At 33.6% G+C, this 25,926-nt stretch overlaps 1 protein-coding gene across 6 annotated transcripts in view; it reads right to left on the bottom strand.

Annotated features, from left to right (window-relative positions):
• Nucleotides 1-705: 705 nt before the first annotated feature.
• slc25a21 (solute carrier family 25 member 21) overlaps nucleotides 706-25,926 on the bottom strand; it is a 203,191-nt gene continuing 177,970 nt past the window's right edge. For 2 of the 6 annotated variants that reach the window (XR_015512781.1, XR_015512783.1), the window contains 6 exons: nucleotides 20,426-20,533; nucleotides 20,159-20,323; nucleotides 9,036-9,217; nucleotides 2,980-3,036; nucleotides 2,818-2,870; nucleotides 706-1,748 (listed from right to left, as the gene is read on the bottom strand). Coding sequence is in view for 3 of the 6 variants with exons in the window: in XM_087289550.1 (XP_087145676.1) it covers nucleotides 1,687-1,748; nucleotides 2,818-2,870; nucleotides 9,036-9,217; nucleotides 20,159-20,323; nucleotides 20,426-20,533 (570 nt within the window). In the remaining 3 variants the exon portion in view is untranslated. 6 annotated transcript variants of the gene reach the window in all.

Raw genomic sequence — 25,926 nt, 5'->3', positions numbered from 1 at the left:
AGTTGTGTTTAAGCGACGCAGTGCTAGCAGTGTCTGCGAACAATATGAAACTGTCTGTACCGACAAGAGCTTCATTTTTCTATTATGACAGCACTCAGAGGCCGTCCTGATTGTTTAGATTTTATTTGCATTTTTCAGTTTTGTTATTTCAAGTTGTGCTGAGCTATGATGAAGCAGCCTGCAGGCCTGGAGAGATGAGTGAGAGTGAGCGTCTTGGCTTATGATGCTATGATGACATACTGGATTGCAGTAAGAAGGAAGAGAGAAAGAGAGAAAAAAAGATTGCTAAAAAAATAAAACAAATCAGGTGATTCATCACTAGTAGTGACTGTCACCACAAAGTAAAACCACAGAGATTCCTCCCTCACTGTAATCTGTTATTACTAAAAACAAAGAATTATAAGTTTCAAACCAGTGAATTAAATCCAGCTTTAAAATCTGATTTAAACAACATCAAACAGTGTTTCAACAGTAGTAGGTCAATGGTTATGGAAATCATTGCACTATCAAGGAGTTTTGAAAACTTTGATGCCCAGACCAAGGACAAAGACAAAACAAAGATTGTGTGAAATAATCTTCATCCGACAATCACAAGCAACAGGAAAAATCATAAAACTTCATTATTCAAAATGTGTGGTAGTCCTGCGTTAGTAAATTTCCAACAAGAAAGTTGTTTTCCTAGGCACCAACAAAAGACCACACCAATTTATTGTAGTTCAGGAGCATTTATTAGCAAAATACAGCCATTAAATGAACTGTTTTAACCTCTTTGGAGATTGGGAGATCTTAATTGCTGTTTTAACAATCACTGTTTATCCCAAAATGATTTTGAAATCCCAGAAAACTTCCGTTGAGTTTGATTACTCATAAATCAATTCCTGCTTGAGCCAAAATTTACCAGACATTTCATATAGTTACAAAATTTATTAATACCCCTTTGCCTGAGTAAGATATGCTTAAAGGGATAGTTCAGCCAAATAAACCTCTCTGAGCCTCTTTTTTTCTGTTAAACACACACAACACACAGGTATTTAAAAAAAATGCTGAAAACCAGTAGCCATTCACTTTCCATAATAATTTCATTCCTACTGTGTATTTGTATGGCTTCATTTGTTTTCACCAGAAAATATAAAAGTTTGAAAATACTTGAGGAAGAGAAAACTGAGAAATTGTATATATATATATATTTTTTTGGGTCGGGTGGGGGGTGTTGGGGGCAACTATCTTTTTAACACAATTTCAACCTTCTTATCTAAATAAAAAAATCTGTTTGCATTCTGGATTTGAAACTTTGATATCCAAGTGCTTAAAGCACAGATTTACTAAATCCTAGTCTAATGGTTGCCAGCTAAAGATAGCGTCCGTCAGGCTTCAGTCATGCTCAGTCAGATATTTTCTAAATTTGAGTTAAAAGCGAGCTGCTGTTTGTATTTGGTATAGGGTGTGCGGTTCCTATTGCATATGCAGGCATGTGGACAGGTGACTCTTGAATGTCTCAATAGTTGTGTTCTGTGATATATAAACAAAAGTAGGAATGTAAGGTTGATCCAGGGAGTAACGATGCTGTCGTGGAGAGCCAACGTGCCATGTCTGAGGAAGTGTGGTTATTAAATGCACTAGTAGTGTGATTGTTTGGGTTAGGTATGGCGTTCTGTCTGAAAGACCTGGAGTACAGATTGTTGAAGATCACCAGTTCTTCTGTAGCCAGCCTGACATGTATTCATAAACCAGCAGCATGACTGCGCCTCCTATATACAGAAAGCAACTGTCAATAAAAGATTTAGATCACCCAAAAATTAAAAGTATGTTATTAATTACTCGCCCTTATGTTGTTTCAACCCCCCGAGTGCTTCATTTGTCTTCAGAACATAAATAAAGATATTTTAGGTGAAATCTGAGTACTCTCATCCTCCATAGACAGCAAGGTTCCCGACTTGTCCTCAAAACAGATCATATGTGGTTCAATCGGAATATTATGAAGTTATATGAGAATACTTTTGTGCGCACATAAAATAAAAATAACCACTTTATTCAAGTCGCGCATGCATCCAAGGTATACTGTACATTACTGCACAGAGCTTCTGCATGCGCACAATATACTGACACTTAGGTGAAGAAACTGCTGAATAAAGTCTTTATTTTGTTTTATTCTCATAGCTTAATAATATTCCCGTGGAACCACTGAAGCCATATGGTCTGTTTTGAGGATGTGTTTTGGTATTTGTCTGGACATTAAACTATTAGGGAACCTTGCTGTTTATGTAGGATGGGAGAGTACTCAGATTTCACCTAAACTATCTTAATTTGTATTCTAAAGATAATTAAAGATCTTGGGAGTTTGGAACGACATTAGGGTGAGGGTGAACTAAAAGTAAAAAGTATGTATATGTGTAATGCTATTGGGATAGTTTGTCAAAAATAAAAATTGATAATTTGTTCAACCCCACTCCAAAGCTTCAGTTGAAGTCAGAATTATTAAACACCCTGAATTAAAAAAAATATATATATATAGCTTAAAGTTAAACATCATTTGGGAATGATGAATGCTCTGTCAAACATCATTTGAGAAATGTTTAAAAAAAGAAAATAAATCAAAGGGGGTGTAATAATTCTGATTTAAGCTGTATATGACTTTGTCCCTCTGCATAAAACACACAAAATATATTTGTAAGATTTTTGGTAGCCTAACAACTTTCCTAAAAAGTCTGAAAATCGTATTTAATGTTTGTAATTGAGTTTAGCAAGACATAATTTTCATTTTTGCATCACTTTAATATGGCAAAACATTTATTATATGTTTATCATATGTTATGTTACCTGGTCCAAGTCTCATTATCTTGGGAATCAGTCCTTTGTATAAGGCAAGATATCTAGAAGGAGAAAGTTAGACATAGGCATCAGTTTTATTTGTTAGAAACTAATGAAGAAAAATGAAAAATGTAAAAGGAATAGTTCACCCACAAATGAAAATGTACTCACTATGTAATTGTTGTCAGTTGGTTCCAAACTTTTTTTTACGTTTGTTTTCTACTGAACCTAAAAGAAACATTATGAAGAAAGCTAGAAACCAGTAATCGTTGACTCCCATAGTAGAAAAAAACAGATACTATAAAAAATCAGGCTTCCAGTTTTCTTCATAATATTTTATTTTGTGATTAACAAACTCTAGGTTTGGAACAAATAAAAAATGCGTAAATGATCACAGAATTTTCAATTTTGGGTGAACTATCCCTTTAATGCAGTGTTTTTTTCTTGCACAATGCAGCGACTCCAATAAGCTATACTACTAAGTCTTCTAAAAGCATGGAGTTTGTGTTAGTGATGGCCAATTTTCAATTGCACTTACAATTTTCAATTCAAATGTTAACGTCCCCAAATGCAATAGGTTCTCACATTCAGTTAGGATTTTATTTATATTAATCAATGCACATTTAGAACTTAATAAATGCAGTTTAATATGGTAAACTAAAGGTCAACTGTACTTGATATGCAAGAACAAACCCAAAGAAGTTACACATCGGCAGACAAAAATGTTGAAATTAACTGACTTAGATAAAATATTGCTGCTGTAAATCGATCAGTTGGAAGTTCAGATCATTTGTGTCTTTACGGCCCTGAGTGTAAAAATTTTTTGTACATCAAGTAAGGGAAAAACTACTTTTTTTTAATTTATTTTTTATTTGCTAAATGTATGCAGTTTGCATTAACACAGTCAAAATAATCAAAAAGAAAAAAAGAACAGAAAAATAAGGAGACAACAATGTCCATAAGGATACACAAAGGTTAAACTATCCTTCTTTGGAAGATCAGGGTGCATAAATAAACTATTCCCTTAACTTCTGATCATTCTTACACACATCTCATTACTTTAGAACACTTGAATGTAGCACTTATAAAAGCTACAAAAGTCATTCACTCAAGAGCTGTGAGTGATGGTGAATTAGTTTTTTTGTTCACTCAAAAATAATTGTTCAAAACACTTATTTAAAATGGGCTGAAACCACACATTTTATTTCCTTTAATTAATTGGGTTATGTTCAATCTTCCTATATTTGCAACTTTTGAATTAGTTTCCATAATCAACATGAAGGCTTTTTTTACAGTGTGGTTAGCATTAAAGGGGTTAAAGGGATAGTTCACCAAAAAATGAAAACTTCCTTCAATTTTCTCTTCCTCATGTGATTTTGAAACCTTTATGAGTTTATTCCTTCTGTTGAACACTAAGTAAGTATTTGGAAAAATGCTGGTTGATGGTGCCAATTGACTTCCATATTTGGAAAAAATACTATGGCAGTCAATAGGTACCATCAACCAGCATGTTTTAAAATACTTGTGGTGTGTTCAATAGAAAAAAACTCAAATTGGAGACTCAAACAAGAATGTGTAAATGATGACAGAGATTTCATTTTTGGGTGAATTATCAATTTAAGCGCACAGTCAGCAGCAGGAATAAAGGCCGCTTTCCCTTAAAGAGCCACACAGATCCAATTTACGCATGTATTTTCATTCTCAACTGTATATTTATTACATGACAGAAGAAGGTTTATATAATTATTAGGCACGTAATCCTCTTGAGAATCCTCATCATAGAAATTTTTTGCAAAACGTAAAATACTTTGCTCCGGGTACATTTTTATTGCATGTTTCAGATGATAAACCACTAGAGGTAACTGTCTACATTTTTGTGAATGTCGTGACTCAGGGTATGTTTTGGTATACGTTTCATATAGGAGTCTTGTACACATCAAAGGTAATGCAGGTCTTATCAGGTCACCTAGACCAGCAAACCACTGACCCTAAACCCAACCAATAGTGTTTTCAGCCCCACTTTATATTGAGTGGCCTTGATTACTATGTACTTACATTGAAATTAATAATTTAGCACAATGCTTTTATTATGTACATACATGTTTTTACACTGTACTAATATTTTAATCTATTTTACATCTATATGCTGTAATTACATTCAGAACTACACTGTTGACCTATCCCCAGAACTGTCTCTAACCTTACCCGTATCCCACTTCAAGATGACCAGAAGTGGAGTGCAATACTTTAAGAACACAATAAGTATATTGTACCTATTTTCTAGTGTAAGTATATAGTAATTAAGGCCACTTAATATAAAGTGTTTTCAAAAACCCACATATGAGAAAAGGGCAGTGCAACCACATAATGTTTAATAATTAATAAATTGTAAATTTTAATTATTGTAAATAACGTTGTAAAAATGTCTTTTGCAACTTAATTACTTAAACACATAACACTCTTTTGTGGAGGTGTTTCATCAGTCTAAAATTTAAGCGCTTAGCATTACAACATCGGACAAAGTGAGCTACCGAACAAACTGACCACAACAGAAAAGTTGTTCATATGGAGACAGATAGGTGAGACAAACTTATTTAATTACAAATCATAGACACTGTTAAATTGTTTTGTTATATTTATTTGGTGTTGTGCCAAGAATTGCATTAATATAATCGTTTAATCAAATGATAAAATGTTCCTGTAAATATCATTAGTGTGAAAAGAAACAAAAGTTGTTGCCGTCGTACTGCCCCATAGTGTTTTATATAGGAACTGCAGTCAAGCGTGTGTTTAAGAATGTTTTGCGGTTTCACCAAACATGTAGGCTGAAGCACGTATTTCCAATGAGTCCATGTTAGATACACTTCTGAGGAAGCACAAGTTCTCTTTAGCGGTTTTAGAAACACGTTACATAATTTCCTGATTTGCATGTGAAAACTGCTTTTTTAGAGGAACAAAAGCACACCGCTGGAAAAAGGACAGAATGGGGAACAATGATCATTTTATATCTATGATTGTAAATAAATAATTATTGATGGCCAAAATTGTTTGATTTATTGTACAGCCCTATACTTAGCATACAACGAAAGGCTAGACTCCACAGTGGCGGGATGTGTGTGTGATGCTGGAGCAGGTAAAGGGCACTAATAGCTTGTGTACCTGCCCTAATGTGTTCAAGCTGGACTGTGGCATTGCGCCTGGCGCTCAGCCTCATGTCCTCTGCTTGTGCTGGTGTTAATAAGGCTTGAGCCACTTCCTCTCTGCCCCGCTGTCTGATTAGACTGACCCGCTGAGCGCCGCGCGCCTCGTTAGGACCTGCTTAACGACGTCTCCCATAGGGACCACTAATTAGCCAGGACTGTGTCGTGTTAGAGGGCTGGACAGGATGGGGTACCCTCTCAGCACCCCTAAAACTAAAACAGCTTCAGTGTCTCTATTTAACTCAGACACATACGCACACACACATACGCACGCACACACACACACGCACGCACGCACGCATGCACGCACACACACACACACACACAAACACACACAAGGCCCCAGTTTCTGGTCTTTAATAAGGAATGAGCTGCTGTTGCCTTTGTACAGAGTGAGCGGACCATCCGAGAAGTCATGAACCTACTGATTTTGTCTTAAACATCACATGAGGCTTCTCAATTCATGGAGATGCTGATTGACATCATTAGAGACTCCAGATCATTTCAGAATCAGCACAAAGTTTACAGTGTCAATGGACACAAGTTATATTAGGATGTCAGTTGATTTCAGGATTTGCATGCTGAAATGCAAAATTGAAATTGCATTAGATGTTTACTGAAATGACTGAATTTTCAGTTTTGGATCTTATTCTTATTTGTCATTAAATGGTAAAAAGTTTGTAAGTTATTAAGAGTGGACTTTTTGATATTAATATGCAGTCAAGATTGTTAAAATTATGATTTTACTACTTACTAAATACAAATCAATAAAGCAAATAATTTGGGGTCATATAATTTTATTTAATGCATGCTTGCAGATTAAATGTATTAATATCTAGCTATATATAAAGACTTCAGATGCAAAAACCACAAAGTGCAATCTGAAATTTCCATCAAAAATAAGCATTTTTCTCAGACTCCTATGTTTATTGTTGAGTTATTTAATTTTGAAGACCTTTAAAAGAGTATATTCTGTGCCATAAACTTGAAATTACTGAACCTACACACAGGACTGTGTAGAAAATGCCAATTCTTTAAGGAAATTTTAAACGGCTTTTTGAGGTTTTTGCATCTAAACTCTTCATATACTCATTCATTAATCTCCCCTCCGCTTAGTCGCTTATTTCAGAGTTTTTGCAGGTCAAATTCAGGACTTTTTAAGACCTGTATGAATTAAATTTCAGACTAACATCAGGCTAAAAGCCTGATTTTTTTTAAAAGGCCAAGTAAGAAAAAAAGACATTAAAAACTAATTTTATTTAAAGAAGATAATTAAACTATAACGGTCAATTGAGTTAATAAATAAACACTTGTTAAAACCTTTATTGAGATGGAATGTTATGTAAATGTATGGGTGTTAGCCTGATTGGGTAGCTTTACATAGACATAAAAAAATGAAGACCTGTTAAAAATGATTTAAGACCCACACCACAATATTTCAGTGAATTTAAGACTTTTTAAGGCCTAAAATTTTGTTTTTGAAATTTTAGTAATTTTAAGACTTTTAAAGACCTTGTTATTTATCAGGGGTCGCCACAGTGGAATGAACCGCCGTATATATTTATTATTTTCTTCAAATAACATGTATTTTAACTGAAAACAATCAATCATTTACACATTTTTTTAGCTGAATGCAAGAAAATATTTCTCATTGTTGTAACTAACCAAATAATTGCTATTTGTAATTATACACTAAATGTTTTTTATATTAAAAGCTGTATTTCCCCCCACATTAATAAGCAGAAAATCTATTTATAGAAAAAATAGATAGAAAAACTATTTTGCAAGTAATAATGATAAAATTATAAAATATAACTATATACACAAACACATCAACTATAAAACACATAAGAGAAAAAAAATCCCTGATGCCACCATAAAAAGATTAGGATTAAAACTATAAAAAGCTTCAACAACTAATTAATAGTACACAAAACCATATTACTAATAATAATAATAATAATAATTCCTTACATTTCTATAGCGCTTTTCTGGGCACTCAAAGCGCTTTACACAGTGGGGGGAATCTCCTCATCTACCACCAGTGTGCAGCATCCACCTGGATGACGCGACGGCAGCCATTTTGCGCCAGACCGCACACCACACACCAGCTGATTGGTGAAGAGGAGACAGTGATGCAGCCAATTGAATATGGGGATGGTTAGGAGGCCATGATGGACAAAGGCCAGTGGGCAGATTTGGCCAGGATGCCGGGGTTAAACCCCTACTCTTTTCGAAGGACATCCTGGGATTTTTAACGACCACAGAGAGTCGGGACCTCGGTTTAACGTCTCATCCGAAAGACAGCGCTCACTGAGCAGTATAGCGTCCCCGTCACTATACTGGGGCATTAGGACCCACACAGACCGCAGGTTGGGCGCCCCCTGCTGGCCTCACTAACACCACTTCCGGCAGCAACCTAGTTTTCCCATGTGGTCTCCCATCCAGGTACTGACCGGGCGCAGCCCTGCTTAGCTTCAGTGGGCGACCATGTGAGAGTTGCAGAGAGCTAGCTGCCGACTAAAACATATATAACATGTAATAATACAAATCATAATAAATGTTAAAGTATGAACTAAAGAACATGCTCATCACAGAATATGTGCATTTACGTTTTTATGCATAACAATTTAAATCATGTATGTTGGAATAAATTCATATGAAAAAATAGCCATGTATCCCTGACACAGCATAACTGTGGAGAGAGGTTGGAACATTTCTGCACTTATGTTTTATATTTATGTAACTACATCTATCAAATTTATGTCACTCACACAGATCTGGACAAATGAAATGACACAAACTAAATTAGTATTTATTTTTAGAATTTACTAAATCATGTTCTTCAGATCAAAAGGACCAAATAAATAGAGATTTAGAGGTTGTTTAAACTTGCTTTTTTGTCCCCATGGGCAAATGATAAGTAGAAAATATTGTGTCATTTCTTTCTGTTGCAGGTGAAGCCTGCTGCTGTTAGGATTTGGTTAAAGCCTATTATGACACCTGAAGCTGTGGCTCAGGTCTTACCCCTCCTCACGGTACACCAGTGCCATGCTCTGAAAGCAGCTGCGGTACTTGATCTCTCCTGGAACAGGCTGAGGACCCTGGATTCGACTTTTAGCCACATCGAAAGGAATGTTCACGCAGGATGAAACCGTTCCCGACACCAAACCAATGGCAAACTTTCTCATGAACTCCAGCCGAGGGTCCTGACAGACAGAAAGAGAGAGAGAAATGACTGGGACTGATTATAGAAAAGCAGAATACCTGAGCAGCACTATAAAAAGAAATATCTGTAAAATGTACAGTACATTACTGTATTTTGTAGGTATGGTTACAAAATTTAACTGTTAAAAGTAATCTAAAAAATGTTTTAATCATATTTAAATTATCACATGTTGTAGCTGTGGTCACCAGAATTTAGCTGTTAAAAATAAGGTAATGTAATAATAATAATAAAAAATAATAAAAAAAAAACACACACACAAATTGAAATTTAATTGTTAATAGTAATGTAAAAAACTATATGAAATTTTAGTCAATTGCAGTATTTTGTAGCTGTGGTTACCAGAATTTAATTACTATAAATATGATAATGTAAATGGTAAATTATTGTATCTTGTAGCTATGGTTACCAAAATTTAACTGTTATAAATAGGGTAATGTAAATGGTATATTATCCTATTTTGTAGCTATATAGTTACCAGAAGTAGTATAAACATGGTAACGTAATTGGTAAATTATCGTATTTTGTAGCTATAGTTACCAGAAGTAAACTATTATAAACATGGCGACGTAATAGGTAAATTACCATATTTTGTAGCTATAGTTACCAGAAGTAAACTATTATAAACATGGTAACGTAATTGGTAAATTACTGTATTTTGTAGCTATAGTTGCCAGAAGTTAACTATTATAAACATGGTAACGTAATTAGTAAATTACCGTATTTTGTAGATATAGTTATAAGAAGTAAACTATTATAAATATTATAAACATGGTAACATAAATGGTATATTACCGTATTATGTAGCTATAGTTACCAGAAGTAAACTATTATAAACATGGTAACATAATGGGTAAATTACCATATTTTGTAGCTATAGTTACCAGAAGTCAACTATTATAAACATAGTAACGTGATTGGTAAATTACCGTATTTTGTAGTTATAGAAGTAAACTATTTTAAACATGGAAACGTAATTGGTAAATTACCATATTTTGTAAATTTTTTTGTCAGTGATCAATGTTTTAAAGCACTAATATCTACACAACTTAACTTTGTTACACAGACAAAAACTAGTTCTAAGGTTATTTACTGTATATAATAAGGAAACTTACTGTTAAACAGGTACATATTTTTACTGTGTCATTTTTACATTTTAGGTTAATTCACAAACATTTTTACAGTGTGTTTAAAGGGCTAAAATAGGACAGACTGTGAGATATTACAGACTGTAGGGTCAAGCCAGTCGGCCCAGTGAAGGTGTCTACTGCTGGATGAAAGTTCAGTGGGTGTTCAATCTTTCCAGTACACAATGTTGAATTTCTTTAAATTTACTCATATCTGACTACATATTTAATATGAGGTAGTTAAGAATGTTAATATATTTATCTTTCATTATATCTGCCTCCAATTATAAAACATTAAGAATATTATATCAAAATATAATTTAGATGAATGTTTGAACCTTGTCTTTGTAACTATTACATTTGTTCATTCGGGTGCTCATGTCACTCAGAGGAATCACCTCGGCCGGTGGGGTCCCTTATGGTCACACTCTCAGCAGTCTCAGCAGTTGACTAATACTTTTAGATGGCCATTTCTATTCTTGCTTATTCTAAAGTATTTGTGATTAGTCCCCATAGATTTACATAATTGAGTTAAAGGCAATATTGTTTCTAATCAGGTCATGGCCATTATTATAAATATAACTGACTTCTGTTCTCTATAATAATTTTGGTTTAGCCAAGCTCATGGTTTCCCATGTACACTTGATTTAGAACAACACTAGTTTCAAACAGGGGTCAGGAACTCTATCTAGGTTAGTCATACAACACCTTGTTGCCCTAGATAGAAATAACTCCTTTTCCACCCAAGTATCAATATCAATCAGTTCCCTAAAATACAGTTAGTGTGCTCGATGCTTCATCTCAACTGGACTTTAGTCCGTCTACTGACCTGACGCAGGAAGAAAAACAAGGATATATATATATATATATATATATATATATATATATATATATATATATATATATACAGTTGAAGTCAGAATTATTAGCCCCCTTCAAATTTTTTTCTCCATTTTTAAATATTTTCCAAATGGTGTTTATTAAATTTTCACAGTATGTCCGAGAATATTTTTTCTTCTGGAAAAAGTCTTATTTGTTTTATTTCGGCTAGAATAAAAGCAGTTTTTAATTTCAAAACACCATTTTAGGGACAAAATTATTAGCCCCATTAAGCTATATTTTTTCTCGATATCCGACAGAAAAAACCATTGTTATACAATAACCTGCCTAATTACCCTAACCTGCCTATTTACCTTAATTAACCTAGTTAAGCCTTTAAATGTCACTTTAAGCTGTATAGAAGTGTCTTGAAAAATATCAAGTAAAATATTATTTACTGTCATCATGGTAAAGAGAATATAAATCCATTATTAGAAATGAGTTATTAAAACTATTATTATTAGAAATGTGCTGAAAAAAATTCTCTCCGTTAAACAGAAAAAATAAAAAACTTGCCGAAATAAGCCGAAATAAAACAAATAAGTCTTTCTCCAGAAGAAAAAAATTATATAAAATAATGTGAAAATTTCCTTGCTCTGTTAAACATCATTGTTAAACATAATTCTGATTCAACTATATATATATATAACGTGGGGCGATGCTGTGGCGCAGAAGGAAGTGCTGTCGCCTCAAAGTAAGAATGTCGCTGGTTCGAGCCCTGGCTGGGTCAGTTGGCATTTCTGTGTGAAGTTTGCATGTTCTCCCCACGTTCGCGTGGGTGTCCTCTGCGTGCTCTGGTTACTCCCACAAGTACAAAGACGTGGTATAGGTAAGCTAAATTGGCCATAGTGTATGTGTGTGAATGGGTGTGAATGGATGTTTCCCAGAGATGGGTTGCAGCTGGAAGGGCATTCTCTGCGTAAAAACATGCTGGATAAGTTGGCGGTTCATTTCGCTGACCCCAGATTATTAAAGGGACTAAGCCGAAAAGAAAATGAATGAATGAATGAATGAGTTGAAGTGTGTGTATATATATATGCATGTGTATTATATAATCACTTTACAACTGTAATAATTGTTTATATGCCGCGCCACCGTGCTGCCTATTGCAACTATTTTAGTACACTTTAATTTCTTATTTTATTTGAAATATTTTAGTAAACATGGGAACTTCCTACTTTTCGTCACTGAAAACCGTGTCCCTAGATTGTGTGTTTACAGAAAGAAAGAGAGAGAGGTTATGACTTCATTTCAATTATTGAGTTTGATTGGCTTAGAATTAATGATGACCAGCACATTTAGCAATATTATATATTTGCTATAAATAAAAGACACAAACAATAGTAAACTTTCGTAATTGTTAAAGATGTGAAATATGCATTGAAGGAATAGTCTGTACATTCAGATGTAAACCTGACTTTAAATGTGATGTAATGTCAAATAAATACAGGAGTGTTGTTTATTAGTTTACCATTTTCTACCTTAAATAAAATGAACTAAATTAATCTAAAATAATGTTAACTGATAAAATTTACAAATAAATAAATAGATATATACAGTGTATTTATAAACTTATATTTCAGATAGTTCTTTCAGTTTAATTTAATGTATAATTCATTCATTCATTCATTTTCTTTTCGGCTTAGTCCCTTTATTAATCTGGGGTCACCACAGCGGAATGAACCGCCAACCCATCCAGCATATGTTTTACACAGCAAATGCCCTTCCAGCCGCAACCCATTACTGGAAAACACCCATGCACTCTCATCCACACACTTAAACACTACGGACAATTTTGTTCAATCAACTCACCTTTAGCATGTTTTTGGACTTGTGTGGGAAAACCAGAGCACCCGGTGGAAACCCATGTGAACAAGAGGACAACATGCGAACTCCACACAGAAACCGCAATAATCCAGCCAAGGCAAGAACCAGCAACCTTCTTGCTGTGAGGCAACAGTGCTACCCACTGCGCCACCGCGTCGCCCCTAATTTAATATATTAAATGTTCTTAAAAATAGAATTCAAACAGACATATAAAAGATAAACTATAAAGTATAGAAAATACAAAAACACAACAAATGATCTAAGATACTATATTCAAATGCATATTTTAAATAATAAATACCATTAAATATTAAATTACTGTATAGGAAACATCAAATTAAATATTTTTTTTATATATATGATTGTTCCCAGTGTTGGGTTGCAGCTGGAAGGGCATTCGCTGTGTAAAACATATGCTGGATAAGTTGGTGGTTCATTCCGCTGTGGCGACCCCTGATTAATAAGAAGACTAAGCCAAAAAGAAAATGAATGAATAGTATTTACATCATGTTACTTTATAAATAAAACAGGGAACATTTTAACGTTTACAGACAAACCTTGTTGTACCTCTGAGATTTGCTTTTGCAAAAGAAATAACTGAAGTAGTGCAGTTGATTGCTCGTGCACTATTAGGGGACTATTCCATTAATGACCAATAAAACGACAACTTTCTGCTGACAGTTTTATAGCTAGGGTCATATATTCAAAACTCTGCGATAACACTCTACTTGATCGGAAAATGCAAATAACCAAACACAGACGCAACGTAAAGCAGATAAAGCAACTAATAACCCCAGATATGAAAATGCAGATGGAAGGAGAAAAAAAAAACAAGCAAGTGAAAGAAGCAGCCAAAGATGAAATAGCAGACCTGGAATTGAAAAACCCAGATCATTTTATGGTATAGCGGGGGCACAGACTGGTTCTTCACGAGGCTCTACGATTGGACAAAACAGGTCACGTGACCGAGGGCAAACTTTGGGAGAGGATTTATAAACCGAGTTCATGCAGGCAGACTGGGAGGCATATGGGGACAATTTGGTTAATTGGTCTGCGACTCGACACTGGTGTAATACTGTACCTAAAAGAAGCACGAACCAAGACATCTAATTGGCCAGGATATTTTTTACAAATGACAGAAGCCCAGAAGGACACCCAGCATCAACAGCTCAAGCGAACGTCCCACCGCATTAAAGGTGGAGCCTCGGTGAGCAAAGAAAACTAATTTGTAAAATCCACACCAAACACTCTCTTCAGTGATATTACATCTGCAGCACACTTTTCCATGAGCTTTAATGCAAACGTTCTTTGAAATGCAGATCTGTGATGGTTGATGGCTTGAAAGCAATGGAGAAAGATTGCTCCAGAAAGAATGAGTGACTTATTTGAGGGAAAAAAGTAGAAGTTCAGAGTAAAAAGCCAGATCTGCTTTTGAGATATGTAAAAATTGGACAGTGAAATCAGAGTTTGAGCATACGATTGAGCGCTGGAGGTTTTTGGCTTCTTAGCAATGCCGATTCTAGCACCAGCTGAAAGGGGAATACAAATCTTCAGTAGGACTTCAACTGTAAACCCCCCCCCTTCCCCAACAAATACCTCAGTCTGCTTCCAATTAGTTCATTTGAGTAAATCTAATGCTCCAGTTTATACATGTGGAACAGGCGTACGGTAACGTTTCCATTAAACAAAATTAACTTTTGTTTGGGAGTTGAGCCCTGCCGGATGTGTAATCTGAACCTTTGAGGATGTGATGGAGAGCAAACAGGGAAGGTATTAGTGAGGTTTATCTTAGCAGCTCCTCTCCTCCTCCCTCTTCTTTCTCTCTCTCTCTCTCCTTCTGTTAATGTGCTTGGCTGATCCCTGCTTTCATTTGCTAAGACACAGATATTTATCGGCTCATCAGCTTGTGGATGTGTTTGAAAAGTCAACTCTTCATTTCATCTTACTTTTGGTCGCGCATCTCAAATCGAAAGTTTTGGAAGATGCATCAAAGATGAGACGTTTGTTCTTTTTTTCGATTGATGTTTATGATTACTTTTCTTTTTTTGTCTGTTCAGATGTTATTTTCTGTGCAGACTTTACCATATTTTCCTGATATTATATTGTAATGTTAATGTATTTGAAAATAAAATTAAATAAATAAGATGAGTTGTCTAAATTTTGGTTTGTTCATATAAATACATTTACAAAAATGATTTTATTTATGAGCATAAATGCAAGCAAAAGGTCTGCTTTAATGTGTCATATGCATTATGTCAAAGTGAAATGTTAAAATAAGGGCGAACAAAATATTTATCCTCATTCAGTACAATAAGTTATATCTGTATTAAAGAAACAACATCAGTGTGGCCATCAGTTATGCCATTGTTGTTTAAAAGCTGTCCAAAACCTGCCAAAATGTTAGATTAAATAATTCATTTTCTTTTCGGCTAATAAATATATTCATCTCATTTGGCGTTTTAAAATCTTTTGAACATAGTTAGGTGCGGCTTGTCAATCATGCAACTCTTCTATGTTTGTTTGCAGGTAAAAAAAAACAAAACAATAAGTGTTATGATAAACCGCTGTGAGTTTAACTGCAGGCACTGTGTGATGTGCGTACACATGAAGGTGAGACAGGTTTGTCTGGGGAGATTTTGATACAACTTTCCTTCAACTCCTCTTGCAGGTGGGCCTGTGCAGTTTGCGCTATGCTCTGGTCACTACTAACTGAATGGATTAGGAGCACACAGTTATGTTTTGTTAAATAAGGTGCATGTAAAATTTACGTTTTAAAACCGCCCTAAATGTCGTTCACCTGCCTATGCCATGTTTTACCCTACAATCAAATTCAAAACAGCCTAATCTGGCAACACTGAACAACATGCTACAAAATTCTGTACTTATTTTAATATGTAAAAGTATAAGTGATCATACTAAATTGTAAATGATTACCTTTTTGATAGAAAAACGGCTAAAACCTAGGTTTGAAGGGTAGTGGTGGAGTATAATGATTTAAAATGACAATTAATTAGTATTTTAGGGCTGCATTGTTATTCTTAAAAGGATAGTTCAACCAAAAATAAAGATTATTTCATAATTTTCTCACCCTTGACAAAATCCGAACCTTTTTTCTTCTTCTTTTTTTTCTCTTGTTGAATACCACTATCCATTACCATCTATAGTAGGAACAAACAAGTACTATGGAAGTCTATGTTTTCCAGTTTCCAACAGGAAAATAAATAAATAAATAAATAAATATTTAAAATATATATGTCATATATTTATTTTTGGGTGAGTCTTTTATTTAGTCATCAAATGATTTTTGTTCTAAATATCATCACCTTAGAATTATAAGGTTCTATCTGCGTTCTAAAGGATTTTGAGATATTGAGGTTTTGGATTCCATATAGCAAACAATATGTGTGTAACATTTGTCTTTCATACATTAACATGACAGAGACCTTAAGGGTTCTCTAAATGTAAATTATTAAAGTTCTCTTACATTAGCAAATTGGAGTAAATAAACCACGGTAAATGCAGAAAGAAGCTTCTCATTCTGAAAAGGCATTTTCCACTTGGGATTATAAGGTTCTATGTGGCAGATCATTCATTGAAGCATTACTTCTCAAGAATAAATATATGTCCTAAATATTTTTTATATATAAAAATAAATGTGCTAAATATTTTTTTTTCTTGTGCAGATGTTAGTTTTATCTAATTAATATGTTAGTATTGATTGCATTTTATGCTTTATATGAATTATTGAATGACATTGATTAAATTATATGCCTTATTAATTAAATTAAGTATTTACCCTTCAAGGCTTAATATTAAATTGAAAGACTTTAAAAGAAACAGACAATGTCCAAATGAGTTTAATAAACACTGAAAGTGTTTCACTGATTATATGTAAACGAATAAATATATTTCACATTTAATAAATACATTTTTTAAATATTCATTTCTTTTTCAACAATGTAAAATTTAACATTTCATCTCAATGTCAGTGACGCGGTGGCATAGTGGGTAGCACGATCGCCTCACAGTAAGAAGGTCACTGGTTCGAGCTTCGGCAGGATTAGTTGGCATTTCTGTGTGGAGTTTGCATGTTCTTCCTGTGTTGGTGTGGGATTGCTCTGGTTTCCCCCACAAGCCCAAAGACATTCGTTACAGGTGAATTGGGTAAGCTAAAATTGGCCATAGTGTATGTTTGTGAATGAGTGTGTATGGGTGTTTCCCAGTGATGGGTCGCATCCCAGATTAATAAAGGGACTAAGCCGATAAGAAAATGAATGAATTTCAATGTCAAGAAATGCTTTTAAATCATCACATTACACACATCTCAGTTTTGCGTGGTGCGGCATTATTTAGTCGACTCTGATCTTGTGTGATTTTTCCTTTCTGGTGTTTCCCGTTCTCAATGGAGCAGTCTGACAAAGAAAGCCGATCCTGATTGGTCCTCGTGCGTACATTAAAAATGCTGATTGGCTCACATGCAGAAAGAACCTTATAGAGCCAAGCAAGAGTTCAACTTTGTAAAAAAAACCTTTTTTGTTTTTTTTAAATAAAAAGACTTAAAATGTAAACAACTTATAAAAAAAACATGACATAATGTAAATAAGTTGTCATTTAATAAGAATTTGTAAATAACTAAATTTTGACAAAAAAAAGGTTAGATAGAACCTTATAATTCTAAGGTGACGATATGACTTATTTTCTTTGCTATCTAAGTAGAATGTCATTTTTGTGGCTGTCTTTGGTAAATCATAGTAAAAATGTATGATTTATTTTGCTCATAAAAACCAGAACAAATTCTAAAGTATAGGTGGAAAAGCTGCATTACTCCATTGTAGTTGTAAAGCTTGAACTAAGAGTTTTAAGAAAGTGGTTTACTCATGTAACACATGGCAGATAAATACAGTTCTTTATGCATCATAAATAACTAGATGAAATATGCATGCAATATAAATGGAATTTGCTCCCTGACAGGAAATGCATTCATTAAAAATTCAACATTCATTTTTGCTTGGGTATAAAATCGCCTATATATGTTTTTAATATCAACTGTGTCACTAACCATATGTTGAAAAGATCACATAAAAAGAAAAGGATTCTCAGATTCTATCGGCAAAACGTGGAGATAAACAAACACATAAAATGGACTAGATGTACACTGTGAAGTTTATAATATAACATCACATTCTGTGGTACCTAATATATCCAACAGTATCTCACGGCCATTCGTAACTTTTTAATTTAGTGGCAAATTCGCATTAATTCTTATGATCTCATTCATAATCTCATTCATACAATTTAGCAGAATTTGCATATCCATAACGACAGTTGGGTTTAGGGGTGGGGTTGGGTGCCACGCCTCCTTTTTTAAACCATGCATTTTCCTACGACTGAACTAGTATGAATTAGACACTAAACTGACAAAACATAAAATAGTTGTGTTTCCTTTAAGATCAGGCTGAATATATCCTAATTTAAAAATATAGCATACACACTTCTTCCTCTTAATTTTTTCTTATTTGTTTCAGTTCAGCCAAGAGGTAATTTTGTGATGTATTTATTCTTCATTGTTCACACATAATATGAATTTGCAGGCCAAGCTCACCAAATTTTAACTTTGGGACACAGCAAATTTCTTGAGTTGAGTTTGCTTTACAGGACTTTAAAACTTCTATTCATATGGAACAAACTTTATTGTACTTTCAGTGCTACTTCGAAATTCCTTACTTAGAAATCAGTAACTGATTACAGATTAAATTGTTCTTGAAAATGGTTACATGATGAACATTTCTATAGTCTGCAGGACCCTTCCATCCCACAAGAAGTTTTTTTAGTAGAGGAAAAGGTTCTGTAGAATATTTGAATGTTTTTCATAGAAATAAAAAAAAAATCTAAATAAAGGCCACAGTAGAACCATTTTTGGTTCCTCAAAGAAGCAAATAGTTAAATGAACAGTTTATAAAGGAACTATTTAATGTTTTTCATAGTGTAACACATATTAAAGGATTAGTTCACCAAAAATTCTGTTATTGATTGCTGACCCTTGTATTTTAGATGAAACCCAAGAGCTCTCTGACCCTACACAGACAGCAACCATCTCAAGAAAAAGAACCAAAAACATTGTCAAAACATTTTATGGGACTTTACAAAAACAACTAGGTTCACCTTTGTCTTATATTCCCCTTCAGGTCACAGTGTGTGATTACTACAGTATGACAATGTCATTACAGTCATCAGTGCAACACACAACAATAAAAATATTTGCCCATAATAAACATGTAGACAAAGGTAAACAGTCATTTTTACATATTTTTTTTAGTGCACAAATGTGTTCTTGAAGCTTTATATGATTACAGTTGAATGACTGAAGTCAAGTCACATTGTTGACAATGCTTGAAATTAATTGATTAATTTTCTGGACCAATGCTGTCTATATAGGATAAGAGAGCTCTCAGATTTCATCTAAAATATCTTAAAGAACATAGTTCAACCAAAACTACATTTCTATCATCATTTACTCAGCCTTTATTTGTCCCCAACCTGTTAGTCTTACTTTCTCGACAAAAGAAAATATTTTATAGTAAGCAGGACGCCTTTAACCACTGCCTTCCATAGTATTTGCTTTCCCGACTAAGTTTTTTAGCATTCTTCAAAATATCTTCTTTAGTGATCAACAAAATAAATAATCTCATAGCAATTTGGAACCACTTGAGGGTGAGTAACTAGTCAGTATAGTTTTGGGTGGACTATCCCTTTAACTTCTGCAGATGAACAAAGGTCTCAGAGGATTGGAACTACATAAGGGAGAATAGTTAACAACAGAATTTTCATTTTTGGCTGAACAAAACCTTTAATATTCTGAAACACTTTTCAAATATAAAGAACCTTTTTGTGGACAGAAAAGATTCCATACATATTCGCCAAAAATAATCTTTTCACCAAAAGGTCCACTCTGGAACTAAAGATGTCTCTTCTATACAAACATTTAAGAAACAAAAACAAAAGAAAGACCTTTTGCTAAATATTTAAGACAATAATTCATATTTTAAACAACACTGAAGGTGAATCAATGAAAGAATTTGAAATTTGCTTACCTGACTCGCAGGAATGGCATCCTTAACATTAAAGTAGAAACCAAAGTAGATCATGTTGAAGACGCCGTGCCGTCCTAGCGTGGAGGTCAGGCCCTTATTAAGCCCACGGAGACCAAAGCCGTCTGTGTTTATAATATTTCTGGCCTGTGCAAAAGTAGAGGGTTGCTGCATGGAAGAAACACAGAAACAACGTCACCAGGACCCTCTATGACAAGGCAAAAGCCAAAAACAATAGCGTGATGACAATTAGCAGCTGCAGCCTCTTACCACTTTGAATGAATCCCTGTTGGCCTGTAGGCTCACTTTCACTACTTCAAATGGATTTACAACCAGTGCCTCGGTTAACCCTGACCCCAGGCCAGCCACAGACAGAGCCTAGCAGAGTTACATTACAAGAGAACATGAAGCCACATGACGAACGAGAAAGACACGGAGACTATAAAGAAAGTACCTTTGTGTTTAATTCAGAACAGACTGTATTTTTTTTTTTTAGATGACCAGTCGACACTGAAGGAATGTCACACATAAATGGCATAACTCACAGGAACAATGCTAGTGTGACACTTCGCCTTTCAGGAACGTGTTTGTATAGACGCAGAACTTGACTTTAACCCACAAATGAATGAATGAGTGAATGAATAAAACTGCCGTCGTCAATCATTTTCAGAAAGGAAACACAGACGGGAATCAGAGATGAATGAAGCGGCTCAGACAAAATGACTGGGACAAAGATAAATGACTTCAGATGGCGCAATAACTGCTCGACTGGAGGAGCAAAAGGTTTTATATTTTCATGCTCACAGATTAACAATGGCACCAAATTAACAGCAGTGTTCATTTTCACGTCCAGCTTAAGCTTATTTAGTCACAGTTTTTGTGTTTGAATGAAAAACAGTTTTTGATTTCAGTTAGTACTTTACAATATGAATATGTTATGGATTTATTTTTCAATAAAATAAATTATACATCTAAAAGAATGATTCTTTACTACACTAGAATATAGTGTCAAACATGCATTCTGTAATATTATATCCGCTTTATAAGTGTCTACATAAATGTTTCAAATAGCTTTCAGGAAAACTTAATGTAAATATACCAGTTTCAGTAAAACTGGGTACATGAATGGGTCAAATACTTTTTGTGAAAATAAAACATGAGTGGAATTAGTTAAAAAATCATCCAGTGTAACAACTACATTTATGCACAAATGAAACAAATCATAAGTGAAATACTAAATACATCAAATAATAAGTAAATTGTATATAGTTTATTATATTGCATAAATTATAATACATACATAATACATTTTCTACGATTTTAAACTTTGTCCTTTAATATATCAGCAAAATATTCTTTTTCTATGTCAAATATATAATGATTTTGTTTAAAATAACAATAAATGAAACAAACATGACACATTTTATGATACAAAATTTTTAATACATAATTTTAATACGTTTTTAACCTAAATTTAAAAACAGACAGAAATCATATAGATCTAATGCGGAGGGGCAGAGCATTCCACAATTTAGGACCAGCTACTGCGAAAGAACTATCAGCCCTGCATTTCAGCCTCGACTGATACATAACAATCTCTGGTTTGATGACCAAAGAGACCGACCAGGCAGATGTTCAACAATTCTGACAGAAGGAGCCTAGTCATTTATTCATATGTATACATATTCTGACTTGTACCTATTAAAATATGAATATTTGTACAGTATCGCTTGGTGAATTCACTTGGTGATTATTTCATTTTATTAACCTACAGAAGTTACATCAGAAGTCATTAGCCTTTCGATTTTTTTTGCAACCACTAGAGTGATTATGTTGTATTGAAGACACAGCAATAGCGTCAGATGCAGCACATAGATTTTATAGCACCAGGTTAAACTTTCTGAAAAAAAAAAAAAAAAAAAAAAAAAAATATATATATATATATATATATATATATATATATATATATATATATATATATATATATATATATATATATATATATATATATATATATATATATATACTATAGTGTGCCATAGTGTGCAAGTTTTTTTATATTTATAACCAACATTGGGGGTCGTCTGACATTGGCATTGTTACTTTGGGGGTCGTGAGTTGAAAAGTTTGGGAACCCCTGGTTTAATGGCCAGTGGCATACAAGTATATAGAATAAAAATGCAAAAAAGATACTGGTTTAAATTTCAACACAATAGAATTTACTATTTATAAAAAAAACTTGTCAAAATGTTTTTAGAGTAAAACAGCAAAATAGCGGCTGACAAATTTAGGCGATTCATCTGAATGTCACTCTTAATACCTACATTTATAAAAACACTATTTCTTCAACTTTCCAACCCTGAAGTGAATCAGAATCATTTAAAAAAGTGGCTTTTATGTTTCAAAGATTTTTAAAATAAATTCTTATTTTAAAAATACTCACTGTTTAGTCACTTTAATGGTGAATCGTCCATCTCTTCTTTCGTCAAAACATATTTTAGTCAATAAGCTTGAATAGAATAATGTTGCTTCAAAATAATATGCGGTTAATTTTTACTTTATGATTAGTGACTCTGCATTCAAGCACTTGACCCGTATGTCAGCAGGCTTCAGGCCTACTTTAAAAGTGACAAAGGAGATGTTTGAGTGTGTTTGCATAAGGTGAGCTGGGGATCGTACACACCCACACCCTCAATTAATACCTTCCAAATGTGCACGCACATGTGTGTGTGTGTGTGTGTGTGTGTGTGAGATCACTACACTCGCACATTTGCACTTTATGCACATCTGATTGCATAGCATGTATACATGCTTGTGCATACAATACAAGACAGTGTGTGCGCCTCATTACTCATTTTGTTTCTGAAAACCGGACATCTCCTTGACCGTGTTTACAAAGGCAGCCATTTCTTATTTGTCATATTTCAGCACACGTCTTCATCAATCATACAGTTGTTTCAGCTAAATATATGGCTCAATCACTCGCTTGAATTCACTTACATATGGCAAGCCAGTTTGACTGTTATAAATGCATTTTATTTTTTTATCCACTAGTAGATATCAATAATGGCAACATTTAAAACATTGATTGCCAATTCTTGGTAATTAGATTTTTTGCTTTTTTGCTAAGTAATGCTTTCTTGATTAGAATTTTTGTCTTGTTTTAGTCCCAATATGTGAAAGTTCTTCAATTAAGAAGCATCATGTACAAGTAAAAACTATTCTTGTTTTCAGAAATAATAAGCGTTCTTCCTCAAAACAAGCTAAACAATCAGCCAAGGGGGTAAGCAAAAGATGTGTGTATTCGTATTGAAATAAGATGATTTTGCTTATCCCATTGGCAAATTACTTTACTTGTTTTAAGAAAAAGACTCTTAATTTTGACAAATTATTTCTAAAACAAGACAATATTTTTTACTTGTCAAGAAAACACATCTTGATTTAAGATTTTTTTCAGATATTTGAACTTGAAACGAGATTTTTGCAGTGTAATCACATTTTCTATATCAGGAATTACATTTATACTAGCAAGAATGGTAATTCTTGATATCAATAATGAGATTATTTCTCACAGCAATTGAATTTATATCAGTAATTTAATTTCAGATAGGAAAATAAGTGTAATTCTTGATATCTGAAATTTTACTTGTACTAAATTTATCAAGAACTAAATTTCTGCTAGTTTTACAGGTGTTTTCTTATTATTTATGGTTGTGAATTGTATAGTGGGATTTTTATCTCTGCTTTGTCCACTTTTGATTTAGAAAAATCATCTCTGCAGGTTTAACAAAGAGACTTTTCATGATATTTGAGTAGTTTGAGACAATATATATTGTTTAAGAAATAATATATATAGAGAAATAATGCACTGCCAGCTTGTTTTTGGACTGTATTTTAAAACACCAACCCAGAAAATATATTACTATTACTATTAAAATTTCAATAAAAGTCAACTTTTCAACATGAAAATCTCTTAATGCAAAGATCAATGTCCCATAATGCAATTCAAAAGGATAAATAAGTGGGAAAAACATGAATTACAAAATGCTGAAAACTCAATTTACAGAAAGCAATTTTAAAGTGTGATGACACTACTTGAAGGGGTGTTTCACCGTCATGAAACCTTTCTAAATATAACATGACACGTCATGAATGTATGAGATTTTATGCATGCTTATGATGACTGTCATTAAGTGTCATTAGCTCTGTTATGATATTTTAAATGCAAAGGTCACATTGTTTGTGATGTCTTTGTTGTGACAACTTGACAAACAAACAAAACCTGTCATAAACATGATAATCACAAGGTCATAACTGTATCATACATTTTATAACAGTGTCATTAATATGTTTCTTGACTACAGTGGTACAAATTGAATATCAATTCAATTCAACATTATTTGTATAGCATTTTCACAATAATTATTGTTTCAAAACAGCTTTACAAAAGGTGCAGATGATTGCATTACAATCAAATTCGGAAATGTTAAGATAATTAGTTACCATAAATGTATTAATTACTAATAACTTTAACTAATTAACTAGTAACTGATAGCTTTAAACAGGTAAAGTTATTATATAAACATACTTAACCTGCAGTTCAATACACTGTAAAACCCATTTGAGGAAAACAATTGCAGCAAACTGTTTGAGTTTTAAAACCAAATGGTTTGAGTACTGTAAAATTATATATACTGAATCATCTTCACTTATTCTATTTGAATTAATATCATCAAACATTTAGAGTATAAGTAACTTAAAGATTTTATGTTCACTTATCAAATCTGAGTTCCGTTAACTTAAACGAATCGAGTCCAAACAAAGTTGGTCAACTTAAAGGGTTTGCCGCAATCAGTTTCCTCAAACCATTTTAATAGCTATATAGTTGTTAGGACTTAATTTGTTATAATACCTAAACACAAATAGATTTTAACATAAAGCAAAAACTAGCACATGTTAACAGGAAATTACATGAAAAGGAGGTATTTCAAGCAGTGGTGGGCTGTTATAGGCACGTTAACGTGAGACTCTTATCGGGCAATAAAAAAAATATATCGTCGTTAATCTATTCTCAAAGTGAACATTTCATTCATGGCCCCATGACAAACTGGGGTATTAGATGAAAAAAAAAGGAGTAAGGACTGGTGAGAGTGTTATGGAATTTAATAACGCACACCAAATGGAAAAAAAATTAAATAAAACTTCCGCATTTTGCGATGTGTGTGTGTGTGTGTGTGTGTGTGTGTGTGTGTGTGTGTGTGTGTGTGTGTGTGTGTGTGTGTGTGTGTGTGCGTTCCTTTAATGACAGACGCGTGTGTGGATCTTGTCGGAAAATATGGTGAAAAGTCCTACATGACGGTAATAGGTTGATCGCTGTGTTTACTTCAATAAATCCACTAATATCTGCATACTCCACATGTCTTAATTCCATTTCTGTTTAGCTCAGTTATGACTGGAATTAAGGTAATCAAAAAGCGCTGTTTTGAGCTTATGTAGGCCTACAGTTCAAAATGTATTCTTAACTAAATAAACAGTTAGTAAACACAAGTACATCTTATTGAACATCATTTTTTTTTATCACTAATTATCACAGTAGAACAGTTTCTCAAGCTGTTTGTGACGCATTTTGGAAACAGGAGATGAGCAACTGGTCTAATGCGCCACCTGGCTTGAGAAACCCGTTCTCAAAGACTTATTATTTGGGTAGCACACATATTCTGAATGCCTTTGGCAGAATTCAAATGAGCCATTTTAATCTAGATTGATCTAGA

This window comes from Danio rerio, chromosome 17, assembly GCF_052040795.2.
Source record: "Danio rerio strain M-AB ecotype USA chromosome 17, GRCz13ab, whole genome shotgun sequence".
NCBI lineage: Eukaryota > Metazoa > Chordata > Actinopteri > Cypriniformes > Danionidae > Danio > Danio rerio.
Note: the sequence above shows the minus strand (reverse complement) of the source record. Positions and strands in the feature narration are given on the sequence as shown.